Here is a 26649-nt window from a genome sequence, read left to right as displayed (position 1 = left end):
TATGATTTTCTACCTTAAATAATATGAAAATTATTCTGGCGTAATCTCTCTAGACACCCACGACCTTTCTAATCATTGAACCATGATACTCTAGAGTATATCAGGGTTGGTCTCATAGACCCGTTAGGCAGTGTACAATTACTATTTTTTGGTTGTTCCTTCAAACACAATTTAGAGACGTCTTTTAATGTTATTTTTCACAACTCATCTGTTCTTAATTATTCAGATTAAGCAGGGTGTATTCATTTAATTTCTCTTCTTGAGATGTTAATCTCTGTGTGGAACTGCAGTGAACAGCATTCAATTGAAAAACAACCAAGTTCTTCATGATTAAAGCATGTGAAAATGCAAGCCTGTGAAATGTTTTAGGCAATTTCACATGATGTCACTGGTCCATCTTTCATACATGATCACGGTCTGCCCTCTGGTGGGGGAAAACAACACAGCAGCCACTGACAGCTGGTGATCTGGTCCCCGTTGATTAGAAAAAAAAACATCGACTACTGAGGAACCAGCACAGCACACGTTCTCTCTGAACACCACCCTCCACAGGGTAGAGCTTGTGAGTGGAGCTCTGTAGTCCTGCTCAGTGTGCTCATCCTCTGCCGTGATCACATGGAGAGCGCTCCCCACGTTATGTAGTGAGACACACTTCCCCCAAATTTAACACTTGCACTGGCTGTGCGGAAGACAACCTTAACTCTTGCAAGCTCAGGTTCAGAGCTCAAACATCAGATTTGGAGCCTTCAGACAACTCTTAGGCAGTGAAGTACATCTTCTAGTTTGAGTTTTCCTCTGACTGCAGCCACTGCCCCCAGCCTTACTCTTGAACATGGAAAAGTCTGGAGCAACGTTCATCACCTTGAACACGCGCTATATCTACTGAAATCTTCAAACAGGGGTTAACAGGTTTGGTGTTCCGACCCTAAAGGCCAGACACAACTGGGGCCAGCAGGGGGTGCTCACCCTGCAGTCTGTGTGGGTCCTAATGCCCCAATATAGTGTAACCCTGGCGTCCTGGCCAAATTTCCCCCTGGCCCTTACCAATCATGGCCTCCTAATAACCCCCATCTCTGAAATAGCTTCATCACTCTGCTCTCCTCCCCACTGAGAGCTGGTGTGTGGGGAGAGTACTGGTGCACTATGGCTGCCGTCACATCATTCAGGTGGGGCTGCACACTGGTGGGGGTGGAGGGATCCCTATTACCTGCTTTGAGTGGAGTGTCCAGAAAAGCGCTATATAAGTGTAAGCAATTATTCATAATATTACAACTGCTCCTTTGTGAGTGTCAGGAAGGCCAGTCGTGTTCTGCAGATCAGTCATGCAGCTACTCCAGTAAACCAAGCTGCTCAGAACCAGGTTCACTGTTATTCAACAGAGCAGGTCATCCCAATCAGAGATTTTTTAGGCTTCAAGACATGTTGACTGGTTTAGTGAACCTTTTAAATCTGGAAGACATGAAGACATGAAGGAGACCTGATCCAAGAACTCAAAATCTTCAAGGCCACAGTCAACCTGGCAGACTGGTTCAGAATGAACAGTGAAACAGGAACCAGTGGAAATTTGAACCTCCTGAGAACAGGAGGAACTACTTTACACAAAAGGTAGTGGGAGTCTGGAACAGGCTATCCAGCCATGTGTGTGAAGCTGGTACCCTGGCTAGGTTCAGGAAATGGCTGGGTGAGATGCTCAGGTCAATTAACTCCTAGCAAGCAAAGAGGCCACAAATCACCTGCTCTTCTTTGTAACCTTTTTAACACTCAAACACATCAAAGACTAAACCTGGGCACAGCAGCACTTCCCAAACTGGGCTGAGTCAACCAGCGCCTCCATGTTCCAGATTGATCTTATGGCGCATTAAAACGGGGTCATCCTTCTCCGTGTAACACATTGCATAGTACGGTAGTAAGAAAACACAAGGACGAGGCCTTTCTGTGCAGCAAGCAGGAGAGCTTTAATGAGGCTCAGACACATTCCAAGCTGTGCAGATGGCCGCGGTGGCAGAGGTGGCGGTGTCCACGGCGTGTCCGCGTGTCCGCTTGCGAGCGGAGTGTGCTCCTCCGGGCCGAGCGGTAAGCAGCGCCCGCAGGTGCCCCCGGGCCGCGCAGGGAGGAGGGGAGGTCCCCCGCCGGTCCACACAGCCATCACTCCTCCCCTTTCGGCCCCGGGGATTGGAGCGCCAGTGTCTCACCTCCAGTCTCCTACCGTCCCCTCCCACCTGCAAAACACCTGGCGCCTAAAGCTGGCCTTGAAGACGAAGGCTGGCCTGGCCAGAGAGTGGGGGTGCACGGCGTGGACACAGCCTGCACGGACACTGCGATGCAGCGGAGCTCGGAGGGGCTGCAGCGCTTCCAGCCCTCCCTCAGTGCGCAAATCCAGGGCTGGGGGACGCCGTCACACCACTGTTGGTAAAGACCTGAGCCCACTCTTAGCACAACTGGCCGAGTTGAACTCTTTTCAAAGGTTCTCGGCTGTTGATGATTTAAAGAGACCTAGAAATGCTGCTGGATTCTTTCCCTCAAAGACTGGAATCGTGCACCTGTGCAATACAATCTTACATAAGCAGGTGGGCGCTCTCTGAATTGCTGAAGAGCAGAACAACAGCTCTCTGTACCTCCCCCTGCTGGCAGTGCCTGTGAAGTACCGGCCAGAAAGATCAAGTACGAGTAACATATAAACATGGATCCACCAGTAGAGACTGTCAAGAAAAGCAGTTTGCCTTCAAAAATCACAGACCTTGTCCATGGATGCAAACACCGATGTGAAAAGCAGACGCTTGACAAGAAATTCTAAAAAAAAGTTTTGTTTTTCCCAGCTTTGTAAAAGTTTCTTGACAAGACACAAAAAAATAGTAACCCTTGAAACAGTGGTGCAGAACTCCAGTCCTAGAGGCCCACAGAGCTCATTACTGAACTAACTGGGCTGATCATTAGCTTAGGTGGAAACAATTTCACTCCCGTCAAAGTTCTCCCAACTGTTCCTGCTTTAAAGAAGCCCTGGATAACCTGTGGGATTCTGGCCCTCAGGGACTGGAGCTGTGCACCTGTGCCTTAAAACAGACCCGCCCTCCCCCACCCCCCGCTGTGATTCACATTCTGGAACAGGACGCCCCCTTGCAGACGGTGGGCCGGCGCTGGCTAGTCGAAGCCCTGCCAGTCGCTCTGCTCCGAGTCGTACTCCAGCTCGGCACCGACACAGCGCACTCCCTCCAGCAGCATGGGCGTCCCGTGATGCCGGTCTGCAGCCGGGGGGGGGAGAGAGAGGGGCGGTGTAGAGGCTGTCCACAGAGCAAGTCCTAAATATCACATTTAACACTAACCTTGAACTTGAGCTTTATTGCCATATGTAACCGGTACTGGTACAATGGAATTCTTACTCACAGAAAGTCTCTCGATTGTAAAACAAGTGTAAAAAACAAGACAAAGTGCAAACAGTGCATCAAGACAATGTACAAACAAACAATAGACAATGTGCAAGTAAACATGTAGACAGTTTGAATGTCAACAATACAGACGTGTAAACAATGACTGGAGATGTGCAAAAGATAAGAAATCATAAAGAGGTAGATGTGATGGTGTAGGTGTGGTCCGAGGGGGATGGCTAAATGTGTTCGCCAGTCTCACTGCTTGTGGATAGAAGCTGTTGAAGAATCTAGTGGTAAGTGTCCGTTTGCTCTTATATCTCTTGCCTTATAACCTCGGGCTTAGGGAAGAGGCCGGGAAGAAACTGAGATACCGATGACATCAGATCGTGGTCGTTCTTATGGGAAGAAGTGTGACTTTGTTAGTGCAACAGCTGTGACTATGACAGCGCAGTCACAGGCTTTCCTGAAGCAGAAAAAACACACTTTGCCTTGAAAAGAGGACAGTGTGACTGGCTGTTATAGCCACATTGAACAGCAGGTGGCAGCAGAGGACAGTTTACTGTGATGCTTGTTAAACACAGTAACGATCGTGTATTCTTCACCATTCGCAACTACACTAGCCTATCTAGCAGTTTCATGCTGGTGAGCCGCATGTCGGGATAATCATCACTATCATCCAGTTTTTGGGAAAAGTCAGGGTCTCCCGAGCCAGAGAGACTTTACTCTCATTCCCGTGTCCTGGGGAAAGGAAACGGAGGCCCGGGGATGCCATCGGCTGCCGTCGGGACCCTTACCCATGACGCGGGCCTGGACTCGGACCCGGAGGCAGGGCGGGTCACCGCCCTCGTTGAGCAGCACCATCTCCTCGCGCAGCACCCCCTCCTGGTGGGCCGTGTACTCGCAGGTCACCTGCAGCCCCCCTGCCAGAGGGATGACAGCGTCAGCTCACACAGGACCGCCCCACCCGGGCACCCCTTTCCCTCCAGTGCACCCAGAACTGCGCAGTCCGCCAGGATGGGGTTCTGGCTGGGCCGTCCGCGTGAGAGACGGCTCGGTCTCCAGGCAGCCAGGGGCGGGGTGTGAGACTCTCGTCCCCGCGCTGCTCCAGTCCAGCGCACCAGAGGGAAGGAGGAAGCATCCGGAAGGACTGGAGACCATAAGTCATGTATGCTCAATCAGTTTGACATTCTCCGTCTGGTTACATTTTGATCATCCAGAGAAATGCAACAAAAAAAAGTGCAATAAACATTTTAAAGGCTGGACAAGTTCTGGAAAGATGAAAACTGCTGCTCAGAAGTGTGATGCCAAGCACTACAGCTGCCTCTGGCAATGCAACGGAAGTACACCAGACCTGCACACCAGTCATCCTCGAGCAGGTTCTGTATAAGTATGCCATCCCTATAAGAGAGGGGATCGTGCCCCCGAGAGAACAGCATTGCTTCACCCCTGCAAAAGTCAGAAAGTTAGAGACAACACTGTCCGTTCCACTACAACAGAGAGGACTGTATCAGCCCACCGCAGAGGCAGGACAGTTAACTCCACCCACAACAGAGAGGACTGTATCAGCCCACCGCAGAGGCAGGACAGTTAACTCCACCCACAACAGAGAGGACTGTATCAGCCCACCGCAGAGGCAGGACAGTTAACTCCACCCACAACAGAGAGGACTGTATCAGCCCACCGCAGAGGCAGGACAGTTAACTCCACCCACAACAGAGAGGACTGTATAGGCCCTGCAACACAGAGGACTATTAGCTCCTCCCACAACAGGGAGGTGTGATTTAGCCCTAACTTTGAGACAGGATAGTATTAACTTCACCCACAACAGAGGACTGGATTAGCTCCAGACAGCAGCTAATACAGAGAATGACAAAACTCAGACTGACATCATCAATAGAAAAAACTGCACTTAGAAAATCAAGTCATGAAATAGGAAATCTTTGTTAAAAAAACACTCTAACGGCTCCTGTATTTTGTTGGACTTTCCACCTCTTCCGAGGGCATTTTAATGACTGTAAAGACCAACTCCCACATAAACCAAATTAATCCTGCTGTAATTGTGAAGTGGGAACACAGTTCTTAAAGGATCGTCTCAGATCAATAAAGAACAAGCGTTAACAGATGCTTTTATTTAATTAACTCTGCTACCAGCACAACCGGTGGAGTGGAGTTCTGGGCTTGTTGCCATGGCAACACACTGCTATCCCTGGGCGGGTGTTTCTGCAGTTTGTCCTGCTTGTCAAAGACGTGGCTGGGGTGCAGACACAAATCCACACTCTGTGTCCAGACAGAGAGGAGTGTACGAGCCCCACACCCGAGACGGGATCGCTCATTCCCCCACAGCAGTTCCCCCAGAGTGTTACAGGGAACAAGCATGGGAGAAGCATGGTGACGCAGTGCTCAGCACTGGGGCACTACCTGTGTGGTGTTCTCATGTTCTCCCAGTGTTCACACAGCTTTAAGCTCATTCCAGTCCAAAGACATACTGGGAGGCTAACGGAGCAGATGGCTTTAGCACCCAGGCCAGTCGACACTGCCAGAGTTCAAGAGCTGAAGACATGTCTTTGGTCCACTTGAAGGAAGCTCGTTTTATCAAGGCAGGGCTCCAGAACTGACTGCATTCTCCACAAATGAAATTATATGTGCTGTTGGTGCCCATAGGAATGTTTACCAACAAAGCCCAGGGAGTTAGGACATTTCAAACATTGTCTGAACCCTCTTACTTTACCTGTCCAGACCTGCGGCTGCAATCATAGTGACGCATGTTTTCACCTGGTGGGGCTGTGACATCTCGCCCCTGGACAGCCCTGCCTTGTGACCTTGTATAACAGAACCGGCACACAGCCTTCCCTGGTAAGAGCCAATACCACACACCCTGTGTGTTCCCCACGGGTGTCACTAAGTTAGAAGACACTTCTCCGGCTTCGCTCCAGCAACTTCCTTCTCCAGTGAACACTCAGCTGCGGTTAAGCCCACACACACAGAACTCGCTAACCCAGGCCAAAAGGTTAGCAGGCATCCACGATGGAAACAGGAGAGAGGAATAAACACCTCCTACTCTTTAGAGAGAACTGGAGAAGAGCGCTAGACAGCAGGCATTCATCTCTTCCAAGCCTCGACATGACTAATACCCATCCGTTAGTGGGAAGCAGTCTGCTCTTCAACACTAGACAGTTTATTCCAGATCGGTGTAACAGCCTTTGTGCTCAAGCACTCTTGAGAATCAAGCCTGTGACTTCATCGAAGGCCATTCACAAGTTAATATGCATCCTCAGCGAGACGAGGCAGCTCCAAACATGTGCAGGAAAATGTGAATTCAAATTATTCAACAAGAGTCTAAACTCGGGCTTGCTTTGCTTTCCAATAGTTTAGAAGCTACCAGCATGTGAGACACTACAGATCATCTTCAAGATGTCTTTTACCTGGAGCTCAGTGATCAAACGCAATAAGCTTACTCACTGCCCTCAGCCTTAAGACCCCTGTGTACTTCACACTCAGAATAAAACAAATCTGAATGCATTTATTATGGCAACTATAGAATTTGCCGTTGGGAAAGACGGTGTTTCCTTACAAATTAACCCAATCTAAAATAATCTGGGCATGTTGCAACGAGTCCTTCCAGAACGCCTCTATAAGAAAGAGAACCCAAAGCACCACCTGCAGGCTCAGCCCTCAGGGCTGGGCAGACCCTCTGGGTGGCCCATCACTGTGGGCAGCCAAACTGGAAGCCTGTCAAAGAGGCAGCCCGGTCCGACACGAGACCCAGCAAGGACCTCTCGCTGTCTGGTAGGACCCTGCCTACTCACCTGGGCAGCAGTGGCCCCGGCTTTCTTCCAGCTCCCTCCCGCAGGATGGGAAACGGAGAGAGAGGGGTCTGGAGAACTCCGAGATCTCCCCACAAAACTGTTGACATGAACCCCTATCTTCCCTGAACGCGTGGCAAAACGATTTCATTGACTGCTTTACAACAGATCCCAGTTTCCAATCCCAATGGACAGGGGAGTCCGTAGGTTACTTATGCAAGTGTTCCATGAATTCGTGGGAGCTGTGGATGATCACAGGAAAGAGCAGAGAAAACGGTCTCTCAGATCAACCAGCCCGCAGCGCACAGACTGGGCAGCACCACAACCTGCCATGGAGATATTCTGCAGGGACCCTGTTAATTACTCTTCCCTGATCACATGTTCTCTTTTTGCAGGCACTCAGGCAATGACTGGACTCCCGGGAGGCAGAGCAGACAGAAAATGCATCTTAGCTCTGCTCTGTCTGAAAATTAAAGCAATTACAAACATAATCCAGTTCCCTGCGCAAAGGTCAGGCAGTCCAGACACGTGCGTGTAATAACCAGATACAAGCTAACTAATGGCAGGATTATCTTCATGTACACAAACAGGCAGCAATATTCTTAAAGCCCACAGTATATTTTATTTTTGAGACACACTCAATGCAACAACTCCAAACCACTGTGCAGGAATTCTACCATGATTCTAGAAATGTGGAAGGAAAAATATTTTAACCCAGTGCCCTGTCCCTGTTCTCACACATGCTTACAGATGCCCCCTGGGGTCCTAGCTCCTACTTATTGGTCCTCTTTCAGAGAAGAGGGAGCATACTCCAGTTACCCACTCACATTCCCGACTGGGCCTGATGAGCCCAGTTCTCTCTGCCTTCACGAATCACCAGATCACTGGTACACTCTTCTTCGCTCTCTCAGTCTTCTTCAGGCCGATCCTGGTTGGCGAGGGACACTAGCATCAAAGCATCACAGCAGCAGCCAGGTTTGCTGTGTCTTTACTTTCTGCTTACTCGCTCTCCGAGACCACCCATGGGTCTGCTGATGGTAAGGCCCAGGGAGCACACAGGACCCCTGTGCCATTTAGACATCTCTCTTTCAGCGGTGGGGAGAAAGTACATTGCTACCCTGCCAAGTGATGCCCACCCTCCCAGTACCACCGCCTCCAGTCTCCCGTTGAGCCTGGCAAATACACTACCCCTCTGCCCACCTGCCCAGCACCTGTGACGCACCTCAGGACAGCCTGAGCTGTAATTTCTCAAGCAGCTGAAGCTCGCCGGGTCCCACAGGCCTGACGGACAGCTCAATCTGTTGATAATGAGACCTTCCTCTGGAGTGTTCACTCCCCTTCCTTCCAGACTGGAGCCTAGATGCAAATTGAGACCCTAATTCCATGGAGAGTCCATTCTGACAGCTCCTTTCCCCTCACAGGGAACTTCACTCAAGAGCGCTAAAGACTCATTCAGAACACCTGTGCCTCAATCCCATTAACAGGCACCCATCTTGGCTCAAGGCCACGCCACTGGGACAAAGCTTAGAGCCAAGTGAGGAGTTCAACAACATGTTCGCCTCTCTCTGCCTCATACCCTAGTTTTGTGAAAAGTGCCATATATTAATTTCTTACATTTATACGGCGCTTTTCTGGACACTCCACTTAAAGAGCGTTGCAGGTAATGGGGATCCCCTCCACCAGCACCAGTGTGCACAGGAGCACCAGCGTGGTGCCGAGCTCTTGGTGAAAGACTAGAAAACAAAGTCATACTGTCCACAAAGATGAGTGATGGATCTGGGGGGTGTCTAAATCCTTTTGAATCGCTCCGGTAACAATATAAACTGTTTTTCTTCTTAGCCGTTGGTAGCAACTGTTTGAAAGGTGTTTCCTCACTTCCTCAAGCACTCAGAAACCCCAGCAGTGCCTCCCAGTCCCTCTCCCCCCCGCCCGTTGTGCTGAGTGTGGCACTGTCGCACCGGGGTGTAATTTCCAGACCGACCAGGTGTGCGCTCTCTCTTGACCCACACTGCAGGGCCTGCTCCCAACACACTGCTGCAACTGCGCCATGGCAACCAGCAGCCACACCAGCCATGCACCGCGTGTGCGCAAGAGAGGGAGACTGTAACAGTGCAGGAGAGCCCTGGAGGGAACAAGGATTCAACAGCCCTGGGTCTCTCATGTCCCAGAGCTACTGTCCCCGGGTTACACTGAGAAATATCAAAAGCTAGTCTGCGCCCCGCAAAAGTTCCAGACCTTTTAAGAAGTCTCAAAAGTCTGTTTGCGATTAGTAGAGCATTAAAGCACATAGCAAGAAGAGAAGCGATTCTCAAGGGAGCGCCTACAGAATCTGAATATCATTCTGCTCCTAGCTTTAATAACACTTAAGGTAACACACAGATTTGTACAATCAAGCCCCCTGTATTCTCAAGAGAGAATATTGAAAGTATTATAAAGAACAGATCACGGTTCATGTCGTTTTTTAATCTACTGTACATTGCAAGCCGGCAGCAGACAGACATTTTGAAAGAAAGAAAATCATGGGCAGCAGAAATTCTCTTCTCTCCTTCTGGCTGCTCTCTCGTTCAGCACCAGCCCTCTCCGCAGCCCACCCCCACGCTCGGACCCGGGACAGAGGGGCTCCCACACACCCCCGCCCTCGGACCTGGGACAGAGGGGCTCCCACACACCCCCGCCCTCGGACCTGGGACAGAGGGGCTCCCACACACCCCCGCCATCGGACCCGGGACAGAGGGGCTCCCAGACACCCCCCACCCTCGGACTAGGACAAGGTCATTTAAGCACCTTTCGGCATCATGAAGCTCTAACCTGGGTGATCTTGTTGGGCTGCAGGACCAGGAAGATGTGTCGCTGCAGGACCTCAGAGTGATCTAGGGAGGGATCGTGCAGACTGCTTTTTACCAGCCAGGCCTTGCCTACACAGACAGACCCTCTTAGAGCTGTAGGTCTGAACGTTTCATTGTGCGTTTTAAGGTGCTATAACATGCCCCAAACCCATATTTAGGAACTGTGCAGCCTTAATATTAAATTTACGAGCCATCAAAGGACCCAAGATGGGCAAAGACACCCAGACTACACCCTCTTCCACCAGAATGCCTTTTCCAGATCAAATTTAGCAAAAATGATTCTGTTTGACATTAGAAGCCTGGAGCCAGTAAAGACGAGCACAGTTGACAGGAGTCCCTCCCTGTTTGTTCAGGCTGAAGGAGCAGCTCCCTGTGCCCGTAAGGACTCTGACAGCGAGATGCCACTGAGAAACGCCTCAGAGGCACTACTTTCCCCCTTCAGTTACGGGGCCTGGTCTAGAGCTGATGAGCTAGAGAAGCAGCTCTAAAGGACGGCTCCACTGGACAGTTCAGCCAGAGCGCTCACGAAGGCCGGAGGGGAACAGACCTTCGGCCGCAGGCTTGACGTCGGTGACTCGGAGGTGGGGGTTGGGCACGGGCGCGGGGCTCACGTTCTCGCCCAGGCGGGGGCTCTCCGGCAGCGTGAACACGATCTCATACTTGTGCTGGATCTTCAGGAACCCCACCTGCAGAGACACGGGAGCGACTTACACACAGTCCGCAGGGCCCGCGCTGCTCATGGGCCACACAGCACCACAATCACACGACTGAGCACCTCCAGCAGACCGGCACAATGGCTGATCGAGACACGCCAAGAGGGGGCGCACTGCGGCCGTCTGGCCGACGACGTGATCATGACCTGCCGGCCGGAGTTCCCATCCTCAGGAGGGTTTCAAAATGAAACGAAGCCACTTGTACAAACCTCACAATCCCAGCATGCTATGAAATTGGAAAGACACATAAATGTGTATCCATCTTTAGAAGGATCTCTGGTCTAACACGTATATGACAAGTAAATAGTTTTTCTTCATTACTGCGAAGACTGGAACAGCATTCACTTGTACTATCTTACACTATAACCCATAGCTGGAGAGCCCTGCTGAGCAGACAATCACAGCCGGAGCATCTGTGATGGAGCAGCAGCAACATTACAGCCATTAACGGGAAATGTCACTGACAGCATTGCGGACACTTCCTGTCGTGATCAGACTTGGACGAGTCTTTTGCACTGACAGTCGCCACAGCCTCACCCACAATGCACCTGTGGTCAACAATCTGCAGGGGTGTTCTGCTGCAATGATGCTAGGAGCTGTCGTGTTACAGGAGCATGTTGTTTTTCCCCCCTGAATGATTTTAGCTCATCGAGAGAAAGCTGTAAAATGCCGTCTCCCATGAAAACGTCATGCGACCCAATTCCAGGGAGGACAAGCCTGGTCTGGAGGCCAGGGCCGTGCCTGGAGCACACAGCATTCCAGCCGTCTGCACTCCCAGTCATCTTGCTTAGCAGCGAAGTAGGATCTCAACATTCAGCGCTGAGAATTTACAAAAGTCGATTCTATACCATCGCAAAATGTAATACACCACAGCATATACAGTAGTATGCATGGTAAAAAAGACATCTTCTTTTGTGAAATTAAAGAACGAATGAATTGGCTTCAAGTTAAAGTAATACAGATCAACTAAAACAAACAATAGTAATGTTAAAATTAATCAGCTAAAACAAAAGACATGAATCCCTCCTCTGCATCCAGTGGGTGTCTGCACGTCCGCGCTGCAGTCCTGTTGGGCTTGGGAGATGCAGAACACAGGGTCTCATGCCAGGGGTTGGACATTTCAAGGTCATGTCCACAATTTGACAAGGTTTGCACCAAAGTCGGATAATTAAATATCTGTTTTTTGGTACAACTGGTACAAGATTCACCAGCTCGTAAAAGCAGAACATAATTAAAACATGAAACACTAATTCTACTATTATTTATTTCCTTGGGACTGCCTTGAAATTTACTCATAACATTACCTTCCCATCCTCAAGAAAACATGATCGCCCTGCAGCTGTCAGAAGAGGGAAAGAGGTAAGAAGAGAGGAGATGGACATCAAAAGGATCTCATGACGGTGATGTCACAGACCCCGCCCCCGACTGCAGCAGCAGCCCTGGCCACACCCACCTTCACGAGGAAGTTCCCATCTGGCTCCGGGATCACCATGACGACCGAGTCATGCAGCTTGTCGTCGAAATGAACGTGGGATGTGGTGGCCGGCTCCTCGGAGAATCGCACACCCCCCGCCTTGGCCCTGGAGCCTGGAAAGGCGGTACAGGGTCAGGACGGACAGGACAGCGATGCGCACACTGGGTGCTCTGTGCAGGGAGGTCTGGAACATGCACTTTATCCACAACCCGAGTAGAAAACAAACACACTCACCCAACCTTTTCATATGGCTTATTTACTGCCTGAATAACGCCAGGCGAGACGGGAAAGGCTTTAATTTAAGAGCTAGTGACAAACTGTGGGGGCTGGTACAGTAGCTTGGCAGTAACTGCTGCCTCACAGCTTTTGGGGTCCAGGGTTCAATTCTGTACTAGGGCACCTTCTGTGTGGCGTTCCCGTGCTCTGCGAGGGATGCAAGATTTTCTCCACGTAGTCCGGCTTCCTCCCACCCTCCAAATACAAGCTGCCGAGGTTCACTACTCCAGTGCGTGTTCAGGGAGCAGCCCCACCCCGAGTCTGGATGAGCGCCGTTTTACTGCGACCCATTCCAGGAATCAGCAGCTCTTGGACACACGATAATGGCTGGATGAATAACTGCTGCCAACACATTCGATTTTGAAACCAAACCTAAATGTAAGACTACGTCAATAATGCATCCCACGAAGATATTTCACAGTTTCTTTATGAAAACAAGGAGCCAGGAGAAAAACAGTGACTGAGCAGTCAGTAAATGTACACCGAAAGTCGAGTCAAGAGCGCAGCTCAGGTCAGGAACACCCAGAGAGAAAACGACAACACAAAGACAGCCCTGAGCCTCAGAAATATGGCATCTTCTCCACCGGAACCACAGGCTTTGCTGACAAATCTTTCACTCAGCAGCACAGCTACGTGGGCCGATCCTGTAAAAGAGCTACTCAACAGGCCAGGCAGACAGTTCGCCCAGCCCTGGGGGGCCTCAGCGTGTGCTGGAGCTCCTCGCCAGCACAAACACATGAATAAATGAAGGACCCCCAGAGATCTGCAGTAAGCAGGGGGATTACTTCCCTCTCGAAAGGAGTAGCACAAAAAACTCCTGACGTCTGGTGAGGCAGCAGACAGGCCTGTTCTGCACCCCAATGCATAAGGACACGAGGACACGAGGACACGAGGACACGAGGACACGAGGACACGAGGACACGAGGACACGGCTCTTCACACTTTACATCCTGAGAACCACGACACATGAGTAAGGAAGGCATGAGTCAGGATATTCTTTCTTTTGTCGATCACTGAGAACAAGCATTCACTGCCCCAGCGCTACGCCCTACTAAAGTGTCATGCCGTTTAGAGCGAGTGTCGTCCACTGTTCCTGCCTGTGCTCTACACGCTGTGCAGGTAGGACTGCAGTGAAGAGCAGAGAGCGCTTCCCCTGCCCCAGAAGCAGCCGGAGCGATGGGCCCGTAGCCACGCAGGGCAGCCCGCACGAGCGCCAAGAACCACTCTCTGCTCTCCCTGCGCCTTCAGACAGGCGCCCATCGTGCCCATCATGACTGTGCTGCTGAGGCGAGCTGGTTAAGAGCCAGCAGTGTGATTTCATTTTGGAGGTATTCACGAAAAGCTGGCAGTACAAAAGAACATGAGCAGAAAAGACGTTAACGATAGAGAATTCTATTCTTACAGAGATAAGAATATAACAGAGGGTTATAGGATGGGATTCACCATCAATGGGTGAGATCCACACCAGCCACTGTCGCAATAAAGCCCAATCCAAGGATCCCAACTATCCGGCCACAAACTGTTCCCTGCGCTCTGACAAGCGGTACCACACTATTAAAGCACGAAGCACTAGACTGAAGAACAGCTTCTACCCTGCTGCAGTGCACATCCTCAGCAGCTAACTGCAGCGCCTCAGACTCAACACACATCTGCACTCTGCGCTTTTTACATAGTCTACCCTTTTTTCTCACTCTCACTACTACATATTTACTTATTTTTCCACAATAGATTTATTGTTCCTGTTGTCTACATTGTGTAGTGTTGTCTGTTGTACTGTGTGTGTCCCGAGAGATCAGTGCGATTAAGAATTCCAATGTACGTGTGCCTATGGCTACTACTACTACTCCACTCCACTGCTGCTGCTCAGGATCAGGCCAGAGAAGAGCAACTGGACACTTTCTGGGGATGCAGGGAATGTCCTGAAGGAACTGGACCTTTTTAGTCTGAAACCTCATTGAAAAGATTAAAAGTACTCAAAACCCTCAAAGGCATTTAAAAAGCTAACCCAGAGGATTTCTTCAGAACGCACAACGTGCCTGGTAACAGTGGCAAACACCGGGCCTGAGCTCAGCACGGCGCCCCCAGGAGGCCTCCCTGCACTGCTCCCAGCAGGGAAGTGAGCAACAACCTTCCCATCTCAACTGCAAACACAACAGCCGAGCTTTTCGGCAAAACTCCAACTCCGACCAGCTGTCCTAAAGACCCATCCTACACCTACTGTAGGCTCCGAGCCCTGCTCACACTGCTCCAGAAAGCAAGCCGTCCTCACAGAATGACAACATGCCAAGATCTCAAGCCCAGGCTCCTGAAGTGTTTTCTACTGCCCTTCCCCTGTACTGGGTATCCCGCTGTGGGTACAAGGCAGTTTCAGTCTGGGCCTCCTCAGCAGCACTGGCAGGGGCCCAGCGAGCTGGCTGGGGTCTGGGGAAAGAGAGACAGAGCTCCCACCTGTGTAAACACAGCCTGCTCATATGACATAGGCCCACACCTCCCAGCACTTGGAACTGCAGTAACAATAATAATAATTCCTTGTACTTCTACAGTGCTTTTCTGGACACTCCACTCAAAGCGCTTTTCAGTAATGGAGATCCCCTCCACCAGTGTGCAGCCCCACCTGGATGATGCACCAGTCTGCTCCCCACACACCAGCAATCAGTGGGGAGGAGAGCAGAGTGATGAAGCCAGTTCAGAGAGGGGGATTATTTGGAGGCAAATTAGGCCAGGACGCCGGGGTAACACCCCTACTCTTTTCGAGAAACACCCTGCGATTCTTCATAACCCCTGTGAGTCAGGACCTCGGTTTTACATCTCATCTGGAGGACAGCGCCCTTTTACAGTATAGTGTCCCCATCACTCTCTCCCCTCTAGGTACTGACCAGGCCCACACCTGCTGAGCTTCAGTGGGCTGCCAGCTGAGAGTTGCGGGGTGATATGGCTGCTAGCGAAGTTCCAAAAAAAACTAGTAATGATGGAGAGGTACAGTCAGAAAAGAAGAAGGCTGTTCATCCTCCCCCTACTTAAACCAAAGACAAATCTGTTCCCTCTGGCTTGTTCAATCTGTGACCTGTCCTCTCCAGGACATCCCACTGGAAGCCCGAACTCTTCCAGTTTCAAACAGGTGCAGAGATCTAGCTTCGAATACTGCAAGTGTACAGGCCTGCTGTGGATACCTGAACTGCAGCAGACTCCATTACCTGGGGCTAGTAAACGTCACAAAACGTATGCTTAACATCAATTAATTACTAGCCAAAGGTTCTGATCATAAAAAGTGGTCAATAACAACAGGTTTCCTGAGCTCGGCTCACCCTGGCTCTGCCTCACGAGGAGCACAAAGATTTTACTTCGATAAAACTCTCACCAGCGTAATGGTTTTCCTGAAAACTTTATTAAAAAGGATTCCCTCATGGAGTGCAAATTAACAATAACAGTAATGGAGTCTAACACATAGCGCTTCACAGTTAAATTATTCACAGGACACTAACTGAAAGTTAGAGTCTCAAAGCCTCTTTGAAACCGGAAGATTCTGTCTTTCTGGCTTTACTAATTGGCTTGACAGAGCACTGCTTCACAGATAATGAGGTACTGTGTTTTATCTTTAGCTTACAGGCATTTTTTCCCTGAATGACCAGCTATCTCTTCACCCTGTGGTAAAGGCGACTATGAAGACTGGGTGTCCTGCACAATATCACGCAAGCTGATTGATTTCAGACTGGCTGCCTTCCCCAGACAAGACTGACATTCAAAGCAGGTTTGAGAAATATCTTAGTGCCTGTGCTAAAAGCAACAAAGCACAGAGATATTTAAAAGATGTGAATGTGTTTGAAAGATCGGTGTGATTTGCCTTCAGACCAGCAGTAAAGGGGCACAGGTGAAAAGTGAATGAGAAAAGACCAGAGAGCAAATGAGGAAGAGATAACTGGAACAGAAAAACTAAAAAATGTTTAGTGTGCAATTCCCCATTGCAAAGATGGCAAGTGTTTTGTCTTTACTAGCAGTAGAAGGGCCTATGATGAATATGTATATAATCTCATACTCTTTCGCATTACCTTTATAAAACACTCAAAGACAATCTGAGTCCCCTAGCTAAAACCACACACCCCGTTTGAGCCGGTTCTCTGGTAGTTCACACGCCATCCACGGCACCAAATATCATGAGATGAGCTGCATCCAAAGCCTTCCATTGGAGCAGGCGTGGGAGACTGGACAGCCTGCCCCAGGAGCCCTGGACAGAGCACACAGAGCTCCACTCCCAGGCAAAGAGCAGGGCGCTGTTAGTGCACAGGCACCCGTGCCAGAGCTCAGTCAACTTCCGCTATGAGCTTGTTATTTCTAATAATAAATGAGTGCAAAGTCATCACGTTACGGGTCACTTATTAAGCATGGCAATCTGCTGCAACAGTAGTTCCTCTTTCAATTCCAAGTACAGCCCAGGAAAGAGGCTTTCCAGAGTGTAGTCTGCAGCCAGTGAGCCAGCCTGACCACACGGAGGGGCTGCAGAGGCGGTCAGGCTGGGAATTAAGACGTGCTGCACGCACACAGCGCCCTGCGCTCCCTCAGACACACACACACACCGGGAAGAAAGACGTCTCGAATCACACCCACAGTCTCACACAGCTTCAAACACAGCACTTTCACAGAACTTTATTCCTGAGTTTCAGAGCATGATCTAACCAGAGTGATGCCGTGTAGTTCTACACACTGATTCCAGCTGCACAGCAGTTTGGTCCGTTTCAGAGTTTCCAGGGCAGCAGGTTCCCACAGAAGCCCAGCCCACCACAAAGAACATTACTTCTTGCGCCCTCAGTACTAGAGCTTGTAACATCTAACACCTGGAATACGCAGCGCAACGGGAGTCTTATCTGTTCCTCTGTAGCATGAGGCTGAGAACTCACTCTTCTTGGCTGTAGCCATGTGGAGGACAGGCCAGGGCAGACGAGATGCTAAGCTGGTCAGCAAGATGTCATCTCAGAGCTCTCTTCGGCGATCCCTAGACAAACAGAGAGGGGAGAGACAAATTAAAGACTGCTACTCTACCACCTGGCATCTCTCTAACAGGACCAGGGAGAGCTGTGCCAGGAGAGTCACGGGTTGTGGATTGTATTCAGAGCCAGCCTCTCGTGAAAACATGTCAAGACCTTCCAGGTTGAGTCTAATTCTAATCAGAACACAACTCAAATATTCACAGTGACTCACAGTGATTTCACAACCCCTAGAATCCCTAGAGTTTCATCAGCAAGTTTAGATTTTTAACTGAAATGATAAGAAAGGGCAACCATGTCATTAACAACCCTGAAGGTTTCCCCTGCTGCTCAGATTCAGAAACAGGCAGCAACAGTAAAGACACATACAGGACATTACAACGCCCCTTCCATGCAAAAACACATGGATTAGTGCTACGTCAGTGTACAGCTTGAGACATACAGTATACAGTAGCATCTGAATGAGGATTTTGCCAGACAAAAACTGTATGCTTAGTATCTGCCCTTGTTTCAAACTTTAAAAATCCTCCCACAAGCTCGCCAGCTCGATTGCCAGCAGCGATTCTGCCCCTGCGCAGATCCCAGCGGCCTGCTCCAAGCAACGCCCGACAAGAGCAGTTTACAGGAATCATCAAGCCACTCGAAATGCTTAATGTCCGGTGCCAGGAGGACATCACAAGAATGATCTGGACTGGATCTGCCACCGGGCAAAAAGGGGCGAATGTACTTCATAAATGGAATCAAAATCTAACTTTCGTTCATCACATGGTATCGTCTATCTACAGTTATTGACTGTGTTGCTTGGTTAAACAGTTGTGTCAGAGTCCATGCTGGACTGTGGACAACAAACAGAGATCCAGACAAGCACGTCCTGGTGTTGAAGCCGAGATCCCGGCTTCTTTCAAGAAAGAGCTCAATGAGACTCTTGGATCTACTATCTATGAACTAACAAACAGGCTAAATGGGCCACAGTCTCATCTGTATTTTTTCTAAGGGTCTTTGCCCGTTACAGTGCTGGAGAGAGTGTGCGCTGACCTGCCTGATCTCCTGCGTCCTGTCCGTCACGCCAAGGTGTGCAGAGAGGCCTTCACAAAACAGCACAATTAAGTTCACATAGTACTTTTTTCTCCTACTGCTGGTTTCCCAAAAAGCTCTGCAGGCGGGAAGATAAACAGCCATAAACAACCACTCTAGTCCCCCCCGGTGCCTCCACGCCTGTCAGTGGTCCGGGCTGGACCTGCAGAGACCACCTCACGGATTTGATTCATTCTGCATCTCGTTGGCCTGTTTAGAGACCAAGTCCATATTGTAAATATTTAGCTTCTCCCATTTTTAATGTGTGCCAAAAGTAAACGGTTTGGCTTTCAGGGAGGCAGTGACCTTGGAAACTGGGGGCATTAGGGCCGATCTGACCCCAGTCAGCACCCCGATAAAGACTTGTGATACACCCACCTGCGGCAGCTCCACGGAGAATCACTCAGGTTATAAATCACGCAGAAAGATCCCATGAAGTGCAAAATATTGCAGAACTTGCTAGATATAGGTTAATAAAGGTATTTAGATTATCTATTGAAGAGATTCTAGAAAGCCAAACATTGCCTATAAAGCAGAGAGGCAGCTGGGAGAAAGTATGAACATTAGCAACAGCTCAGACCCGAGTCGAAAACAGGCTGATTGCCGTGAGCACAGGTGCAGGGATATCAACCTCACCCCTGGCGCCCCCTAAAGGACAGGGCAAGACTCAGTTTCAGCCCAGGCAGATCCAAAGTCTGCAAACCCCACTCAAGATGGCTTTAGAGACAAAGTATCATTAAGTTATGTGACAAAGTGTTTAATTGCTCACAAAGGAATTCCAAATCGCTGGAATCTGGTGATTTGATGCTGCATACAGTAGGAGATCTCAACCCCCCAGTTAACCGTTACCTCACCTTACACCCATATACTCAATATTCTGTACCTGTTCTTTAAGAGTCATACTCTGTTCTATTTTCCATGTCTTTTCTGCAAATTCTCTGTCAAAACTGGCATAAACTTCAAATGCCAAGAAAGCACTTTCTGATTTAAAACTGGAGCAAAGTAAGAAACTGTGCATTCTCATCTCCAATTAGATTTCTCAGGCAGACATACTGTAATAAAGGCAGAGAATCTGCTGCTTGGCAAGAAAGTATGACAGGACAGCATGAAGGGACGATGATTTGTGTGACCAACCCCGCTGTTAACATTCGACAAGCAACAGGATACCGAGAGAGATTTTATCAGCATTGGAAATCTACCCCCCGGAGCAAGAGCACAGTCTGGCCCTCCACTGATCCACAGTACTAATGGCAACACTGGAAGAACACCAGAGCTACAGAGTGACTGGTGTAATAAACTACCCCGAGGACTAGGATTTTAAACAGTAAGTGTTAAAGCTGAAAAGGTCATAGCTAATCTGCAATATGAACATTTTTGAGGCATTCTGGACGTGTTGTCAGTCAGCCTCTCCAGTTATGCTCATATTGAGCTCAATATACACAGTGACACTATTCTGCTTCCTTGCTCTGAAAAAACATAAAAAGCATAAACCTCCTATATAAAGCAGTGTAGGTTTCAGATATTCCTCATACCATGAATATAGTGCCACAACAGCGCTGCTCTCCTAATGCCGAGACACTTGCAGGGGTGCTGGCCAGCTGGTTTCCCTGTGCTGAAGTGGTGAAGTCAAGAAGTCTGACACTGTTGACTTCACCCTCTGTGGATTCTCCCTTTTTTCCAGTGAAAAGTTCATTTGCAGATTCATTTAGAAAATTAAGGACTTGAAACGTATTGTTGAGGTGGAGCATGCAGCCCAATGCCCAGTCCTACAGTGCTTCACACAAGGACATCACAAGAAAGATCTGGTCTGGATCTGCCACAGGGCACAGAGGGGCTAATGTACTTCATAAATGGAATCAAAATCTAACTTTCTTTCATCACATGGTATCATCTGTCTACAGTTATTGACTGTGTTGCTTGGTTATACAGTTGTTTCAGAGTCCATGCTGGACTGTGGACAACAAACAGAGATCCAGACAAGCACGTCCTCTTGTAGGTGCTGCAGCAAGCTGGGTAAGAAAGCGGTCATTAACCATTTGACCATATCCACCACGTCCATCAGCACATGAAAATGTACAGCATGGTTTTCTTTTTCAGCTACCCAGCCTGGTGTTGAAGTCTGTTTCAGGAAAGAGCTCAATGACACTCTTGGCTCTATAATCTACGAACTAACAAACAGGCTAAATGGGCCACATAGTCTCATCTGTAGCTTTTATAATGTTCTTTGCAACTTTCCATATGTCCACACATCTTCCTGAAGCCATCAGCTATTACAACCCCACCTGTCAGTGACACACACATCCTGACACCTCTTCTTACGTCCGAAGCACAGAAGCCCTGAGCCCAGCTGAACCCCACAGTGAGCAGAGCTCAGAGACCAGGCTCTTTCCATTGCAACAAACAAACGGACATGATTACAACCAAGCACAGTGCAAGAGCGAACTGGCACATATATATACAGCACACATCCAGCTCAACAATATTAGTACTTAATATTAATATTACACATTGTGGAAGGTATGGGAGCAGTGGCTGGGATCTGCTTATTTAGCATTTACCAGAAGGAAGACAGGATAAAGCTGGCTTGCATTAACAGCTACAGCAAATAACTGCTTCTACCCTTAACACCTTGCAGAAGGGAAATCACATACCAAAGGACAGGACTAACAGTGCGGATCACATATCAAAGCCTGGGACAAATATTCACCAACACATCATAAAACAGGACAATCAGAGTGTGAAACAAACGTCTTCCTGAGCGGTCCTGTACAAAAGAGCTGGGAAAACCTTGCAGGGTGTCTGTCTCACACAGCAGATCCTGCACCACTTTGCTGCCCTTACTGAGCTCAATAAAAACCGAAACCACACAGGACTGTCTCCTGCTCTTGTGGTGAAGAATATCCCACAACATGAGCGATATAAACAGATCAGTCTTGTTCGTTTACACAGAAGGAGGGGGTTCGAAGGTCACAGGGTTTCACATAAACAAAGCTCCCTGGCCTGACACAGCTCATAAGGCTGATTTATAGCAAGCTCGTGGGATTGTACTGTGCACATAATTCACTGGGCAGCTGTCACACAATCGGCACCATTGCATGGGACTGCTCTTCATACAGCTGTCGCCTCTCCAAAAGCCCCAGCCCATTTTCTCAGGGTCCCGGGGGCTTTCATGAGCCACACCAGCAGGTGGCAGCAGGCAGCACTGGACCCTCCCATGCCCTTCTACACGCGGAGCTGTCAGTGCCAGGAGTGGCCCCAGCAGTGCTCCAGCTTCCCAACAGCTGACCCCCCACCCCCGGTGCCCAGCTGGCCAAACAAAGGGCGTGACCTTGGGGCCCGTGTGTAAATATCACTGGACACTTGGGCATCAGCTGGCATCAGCTGGAGTTTCAGAGGCCAAGGGAAAGTGTGTGCGTCTGTGTGTGAAGAGCCTCGCGCACAGGCATGGGCAGATCATTCATCGCGACATTAAGGGGCGAGCAGACAGCTGGTGGGCTTTTCTATCGCACGGTGTTGGACAGGAGCCCCACAGTCACCTCACAACCTACCCCGGCAGAGCTCACTCAGCCAGCTCACTCTTGTTAGGTGCAAGGTGACCGAACACCAGGCAGGTTCAAACACACCCGTATTCACGAGCCCCTTTGTTATTAGTGGCTTATTGATCACAGACTCTTGTTCAGCGTGCTCCTGATGCAACATGTGACCAGTCTGTTTCAGACACCTGCAACTCTCAGAGTAAGGAAACGCCTGCCATTTTCAGTGATGCCCACTCTCAGCCCCCTCGCACGCTGAAGACACCAGCAGAGTAAATAACCGTACCCTGGCCGCTCCGCCCTCTTACTACAACTGTACCGACGGCTGTGGTGTGAGGAAACGATGGGGAAGCGGATGTAGATCAGAGAACAGGAGGGGCTGCCTTGCCCAGGGTTCCTGATCCTGTTCGGAATCAGAGGGTCCCAGGACTTGCTACTCCTCCAAGTTGTCCTCGGCCTCGGGCCTCTGGAGCACGCTGGGGCCCAGACCCCGGCTCTCACACGGGGCCACGCGTTTCTGAGTGTTCACATCCACCCGTGGCAGGAAGAACCCCCAGCCTGGACCAGCCCTCTCAGGGCCAGGACTGCGCGCAGGAACAGTGCCGGCGGATGTGCTCGGACCTCACAGCCCCCCACCTGTGGCAAAAGACCCGGGCCTCCCTATTGAAGACACCCTGCTAGACAGCGGCAAGGTGACTGTCATTCCTTCACTGCATTCACCAGGCCAGATCTGTTACAGTGCATCATGAGGAAAAAACAATGATTCTTAATTCCTTAGTTCCCGACTCTGTGCCATGGCTCCGCATGGCGGCCCAGTGCCCAGTCAGGAGACTTTACACTGGCGTTCCAGATTTTTTGCTCACTGCCTGAATGTGTAAACAGGATCACAGGGAATAAGACAAGTATTTAGAAAATGCAGGTTTTGCCTAATAAACCCGCTGAGAGTTCTTTACTCGAGCAACAGCGATGCATATACACAGAGCAGACAATAAAGGAGCAATGCCATTTTCAGAAGGCTTCAGAAGTCCCTCATAAAAGAGTGATTTTCCGATCGGGATTCAAGGCAGCGCAGGGGTTCGGCCTGAGAACAGGGTGACAGTCTTGGGCAGGGCGAGGTCCTCACACCCCCGCGGACACCCGAGGCAGGTACAACAGCGCTGCCCGCGACGCGCCAGCCAGGCCTCTCCACGGGCTCGGGCGGCGCGCGCACAGCGGTCTCCACAGTGTCATCCGACACTAGTGGGGCCTCTCTCCCCTGCTCCCCGCGCCCGCAGCTTGCTACACAAGCTCGTTTTAATGGCTTCTCCCAGCCCAGACACCTTACTGAGGACACTTCAGCTGCTTACACCACCCTGGGCCTCTCAATGACAAGCCTGGGCATCGAGAAACCTTGACTTCCTGCTCCCTGCAGCGCGGTGCAGCTGCAGTCCGCCACGTCACTGGGCCTGTGGAACCGGCTCAGCCAGGTCAGCAATGACGACTAACCATCTCCTGCGCCTGGATTCTCAATCTGTGCACTCTGGCATAGACACCAACATAAGCCACATATCCAGGATAGGCAGAGACCGGCAGGGGTGAGCTCCAGCCAGCCGCTGATAGGTCACACAGATCAGGGACTGGTGCACCTGGTCGTGCTCCGAGCCCTCTGCCCCTCTTCCCTTGAACACGGCTCCCCGAGCAGGGGATACAGGGAATACGGGGAAGTGGACAGTGTCTGCATTGACCGGTGAGCAGATCACCGGGATGGCCGGTGGGTTCGCAACAGCGGGGAGGAACTAAAGTTGGGTTGCGTATGACAGTTACTAAAGGATTGGTTTCGTGGGTGTGGGTGTCTCCCGTGAATACAGTCAATGGTTTTATGCCAAAAAATACGGCGATGTCAAGACGCTGTACTGATGTATCATGTTAAAAACTTTTAAAAAAATGCTAGAGAGCCCGGAAAAAGCGTTTACATCACCTTCATGTCAAAAGAGTACTGCTGGAAGATCCGGTGAAGTGGGGGGAGGTTGTATTTGCGGTGCAGAGGCCACTAAAGAAAGCCCAGTTCCTCCACGCTTAACCCCTCAGTACGCAGTAAGCTGAGGTACAAGCGGCAGGTCACGCACCCCTGTCTGATCGCTAGGGACGCCTTTTTTCCGCAAATCGCTGCTGGGGAGCCGTGTTCAAGGGAAGAGGGGCAGGGGGCTCGGAGCACGACCAGGTGCACCAGTCCCTGATGCGGCGCCCGGCCTCTCCCAGCGGCTCACCGCCACTGCCCCGCAGGCTGAAGAGAAGCTCGCCCTGCGGCACCTCCTGCTAGACTACTGCTGCTCGGCACTGCGAGCTTTCAAAGTTTCCATTGCGGACGAGGCACGAAATGCGCGGCGCTCTGTCGGACACTTGTAGATTTAACAGAGGCGCACGGGTTGTTTATGGAGGGATTCACCTTTTCTTCCGTTTTGGAACCGGTCATAAATTTACAGGCTGTAGTAACACAAAACACCCGTATTATCCTTAAACTTGTAACGCCTCTACTACTTGATGTTTATAATACCGAATTTCCTGATCTGGAAAATGCTTACATGCGCGATTGCGAGAATTCCGACTTCTCCGAGTAACTGGGAATTATTATTTTACTGGCCAGCCCCTTTAAATACTATATATATATATCCTGCACTCACCCGACCGTGGTGTAGCTTCAGGGCGACCTGCTCATCAGCAGCTCGCACCGCAGACACTCCTGTCCCCTCGGCACTGGGAACAAGAACCACAGGCGGCGCTTCAGAGGGCGCCTCCGCGGCCCCGCCCCTCAGCGCACGGCACGCCAACCACAGGCTCAGCTCCAGCGCGTAGAACCGCCCCTCGGCACCTAGCCCACCAACCACAGGTTCTGCTCCAGCGCGTAGCACCGCCCCTCAGTGCCACGGCAAACCAACCACAGCCTCAGCTCCTGCGCGTAGTCCCGCCCCTGCAGTTTGACGTTCGAACACGCTTCTCTCACGATAGAGCAGTTTGTCCTCTGGTTTTAAAAGTGCGTCCTTATCATTTTACTGTTAAACTTACAGCCGCGGCGTTGCACTGCTCACATAACTCATCTGTGCATGTCATTGAAATATTACAACCCTACAGGTCTTCCTCCAACCTGCTGACTCAAGACTTGTCTCAAAAGCTCAACTGCAGTCAAGAATCTTTTGGCTGCTTTCTTATGGGTGCCGAGTAAGGGCACGTACAGTATGGAATGAATACTTCAGGTATTTACCAAGCAAGTAATTAACATCTAAAACGTATTCAGCGCCTTTCGTGATACATAATTGCAAGGGACATTACATTAAACAACAAAATACACGAGTATACATAAATTAATATATAAATTAAACAGAATTAGATACCTTCCGGGGCTTAAGGAAATGCCCTTTGCTGGCAGCCTGAGTGAACGGAACATTTTTAGTCTTAAATCTTCGAGAGAAGATTAGGACACCTGATACAAGTATTCAATATCCTCAAGGCACCGAGCCCGTGGATTTCTCCAGACAGTGATCAGTGAAACACACACCGGAGGACAGAAGCAGAAACTGGGTGGAAGTGTGTTTAAAACTGGGAACAGGAGACGCTTCTTTACCGAAGGGCTGTGGGAGTGTGGAACACGCTGCCCAGGCTGGTTGGTGAAGCCGATACCCTGGATTCTTTCAGGAAACTTGACATCTGAGGATCTAAACTGGCCAGATGGGAGATTTGTGTCTTTTCTTTTGCGTGTTCACAAAGCTGTTGCCAGAATGCCACAAGCAAAGTCTATTTTTTTCCTCAGAGATGTTCAATCTATTCATACGAATAGAATTCATATTAATCACAGGTGATTAGTCATGTGAATAGAACAGGGATTATTCATAAAATGGTTCAGGGCATTAGTACCTCATCCAGGGGTCCTGGGAAATCCTGTCCAGGGGGTCCCCAGAATTTTGCCTCCAGTTGTGTCCATAATAAACATAATTATGCCGTGGATCTGCTCTCACTATATTTACAGTGGATTTGTTACTGTGATAATATACTGTATATGATAATTCAGGTGGGTAGCTGTGTCAGCATGCATAGACTGCAAAAGAACAAGTAATAGGTTTATTCCATGCTGAAAAAAAGAAGAAAGAAAACGTTTTGTCCGTGGAGTCTTCTTCAGGTGTGTATATGATAATTTTGTGTAATGAAGTAGTTAGATAAGATAAGCTCACTTTATTGGCCATATACAATGTCTTGCATTAGGAATTTGTCTTTTCACAGACCCCAGCTTGCTCTCCATGAGACACACAGAGGGAGGGAAACTGGGGGTCAGAGCGCAGGTCAGCTGTTTATACGGCGCCCCTGGAGAAGCTGGGCTGAAGGGCCTTGATCAGGGGCCTTGCTTTTTTAGTTCAAGTAGGGAGCTGTGTCAGCAGGCGTAGGCTGCAAAGGAACAAGTAAAGGTTTATTCCAGCTGAAATGAGGAGAAAAGAGACTCGGCGTTTCGGCTGTGGAGCCTTCTTCAGGTGTGAGAAGGAGAGGGAAGTCAGCAGCCGATACAGCCTGGGAGAACAGAAGCCGGGAGTGGAGAGGAGGGGGGGGGCAGGGGGGAGGCA

At 49.9% G+C, this 26649-nt stretch overlaps 1 protein-coding gene across 1 annotated transcript; it reads right to left on the bottom strand.

Moving 5' to 3' along the window:
- Positions 1–1930: 1930 nt before the first annotated feature.
- adissp (adipose secreted signaling protein) lies at positions 1931–24829 on the bottom strand. The gene is made up of 6 exons (XM_015343867.2): positions 24724–24829; positions 17370–17464; positions 12181–12314; positions 10562–10700; positions 4160–4285; positions 1931–3239 (listed from the first exon to the last, which is right to left on the bottom strand). The coding sequence occupies exons 2-6, from the start codon at positions 17386–17388 to the stop codon at positions 3139–3141; spliced, it is 519 nt and encodes a 172-aa protein (XP_015199353.2). The 5' UTR covers positions 17389–17464; positions 24724–24829; the 3' UTR covers positions 1931–3138.
- Positions 24830–26649: the final 1820 nt, after the last annotated feature.

Source organism: Lepisosteus oculatus, chromosome 1 (genome assembly GCF_040954835.1).
Source record: "Lepisosteus oculatus isolate fLepOcu1 chromosome 1, fLepOcu1.hap2, whole genome shotgun sequence".
NCBI lineage: Eukaryota > Metazoa > Chordata > Actinopteri > Semionotiformes > Lepisosteidae > Lepisosteus > Lepisosteus oculatus.
Note: the sequence above shows the minus strand (reverse complement) of the source record. Positions and strands in the feature narration are given on the sequence as shown.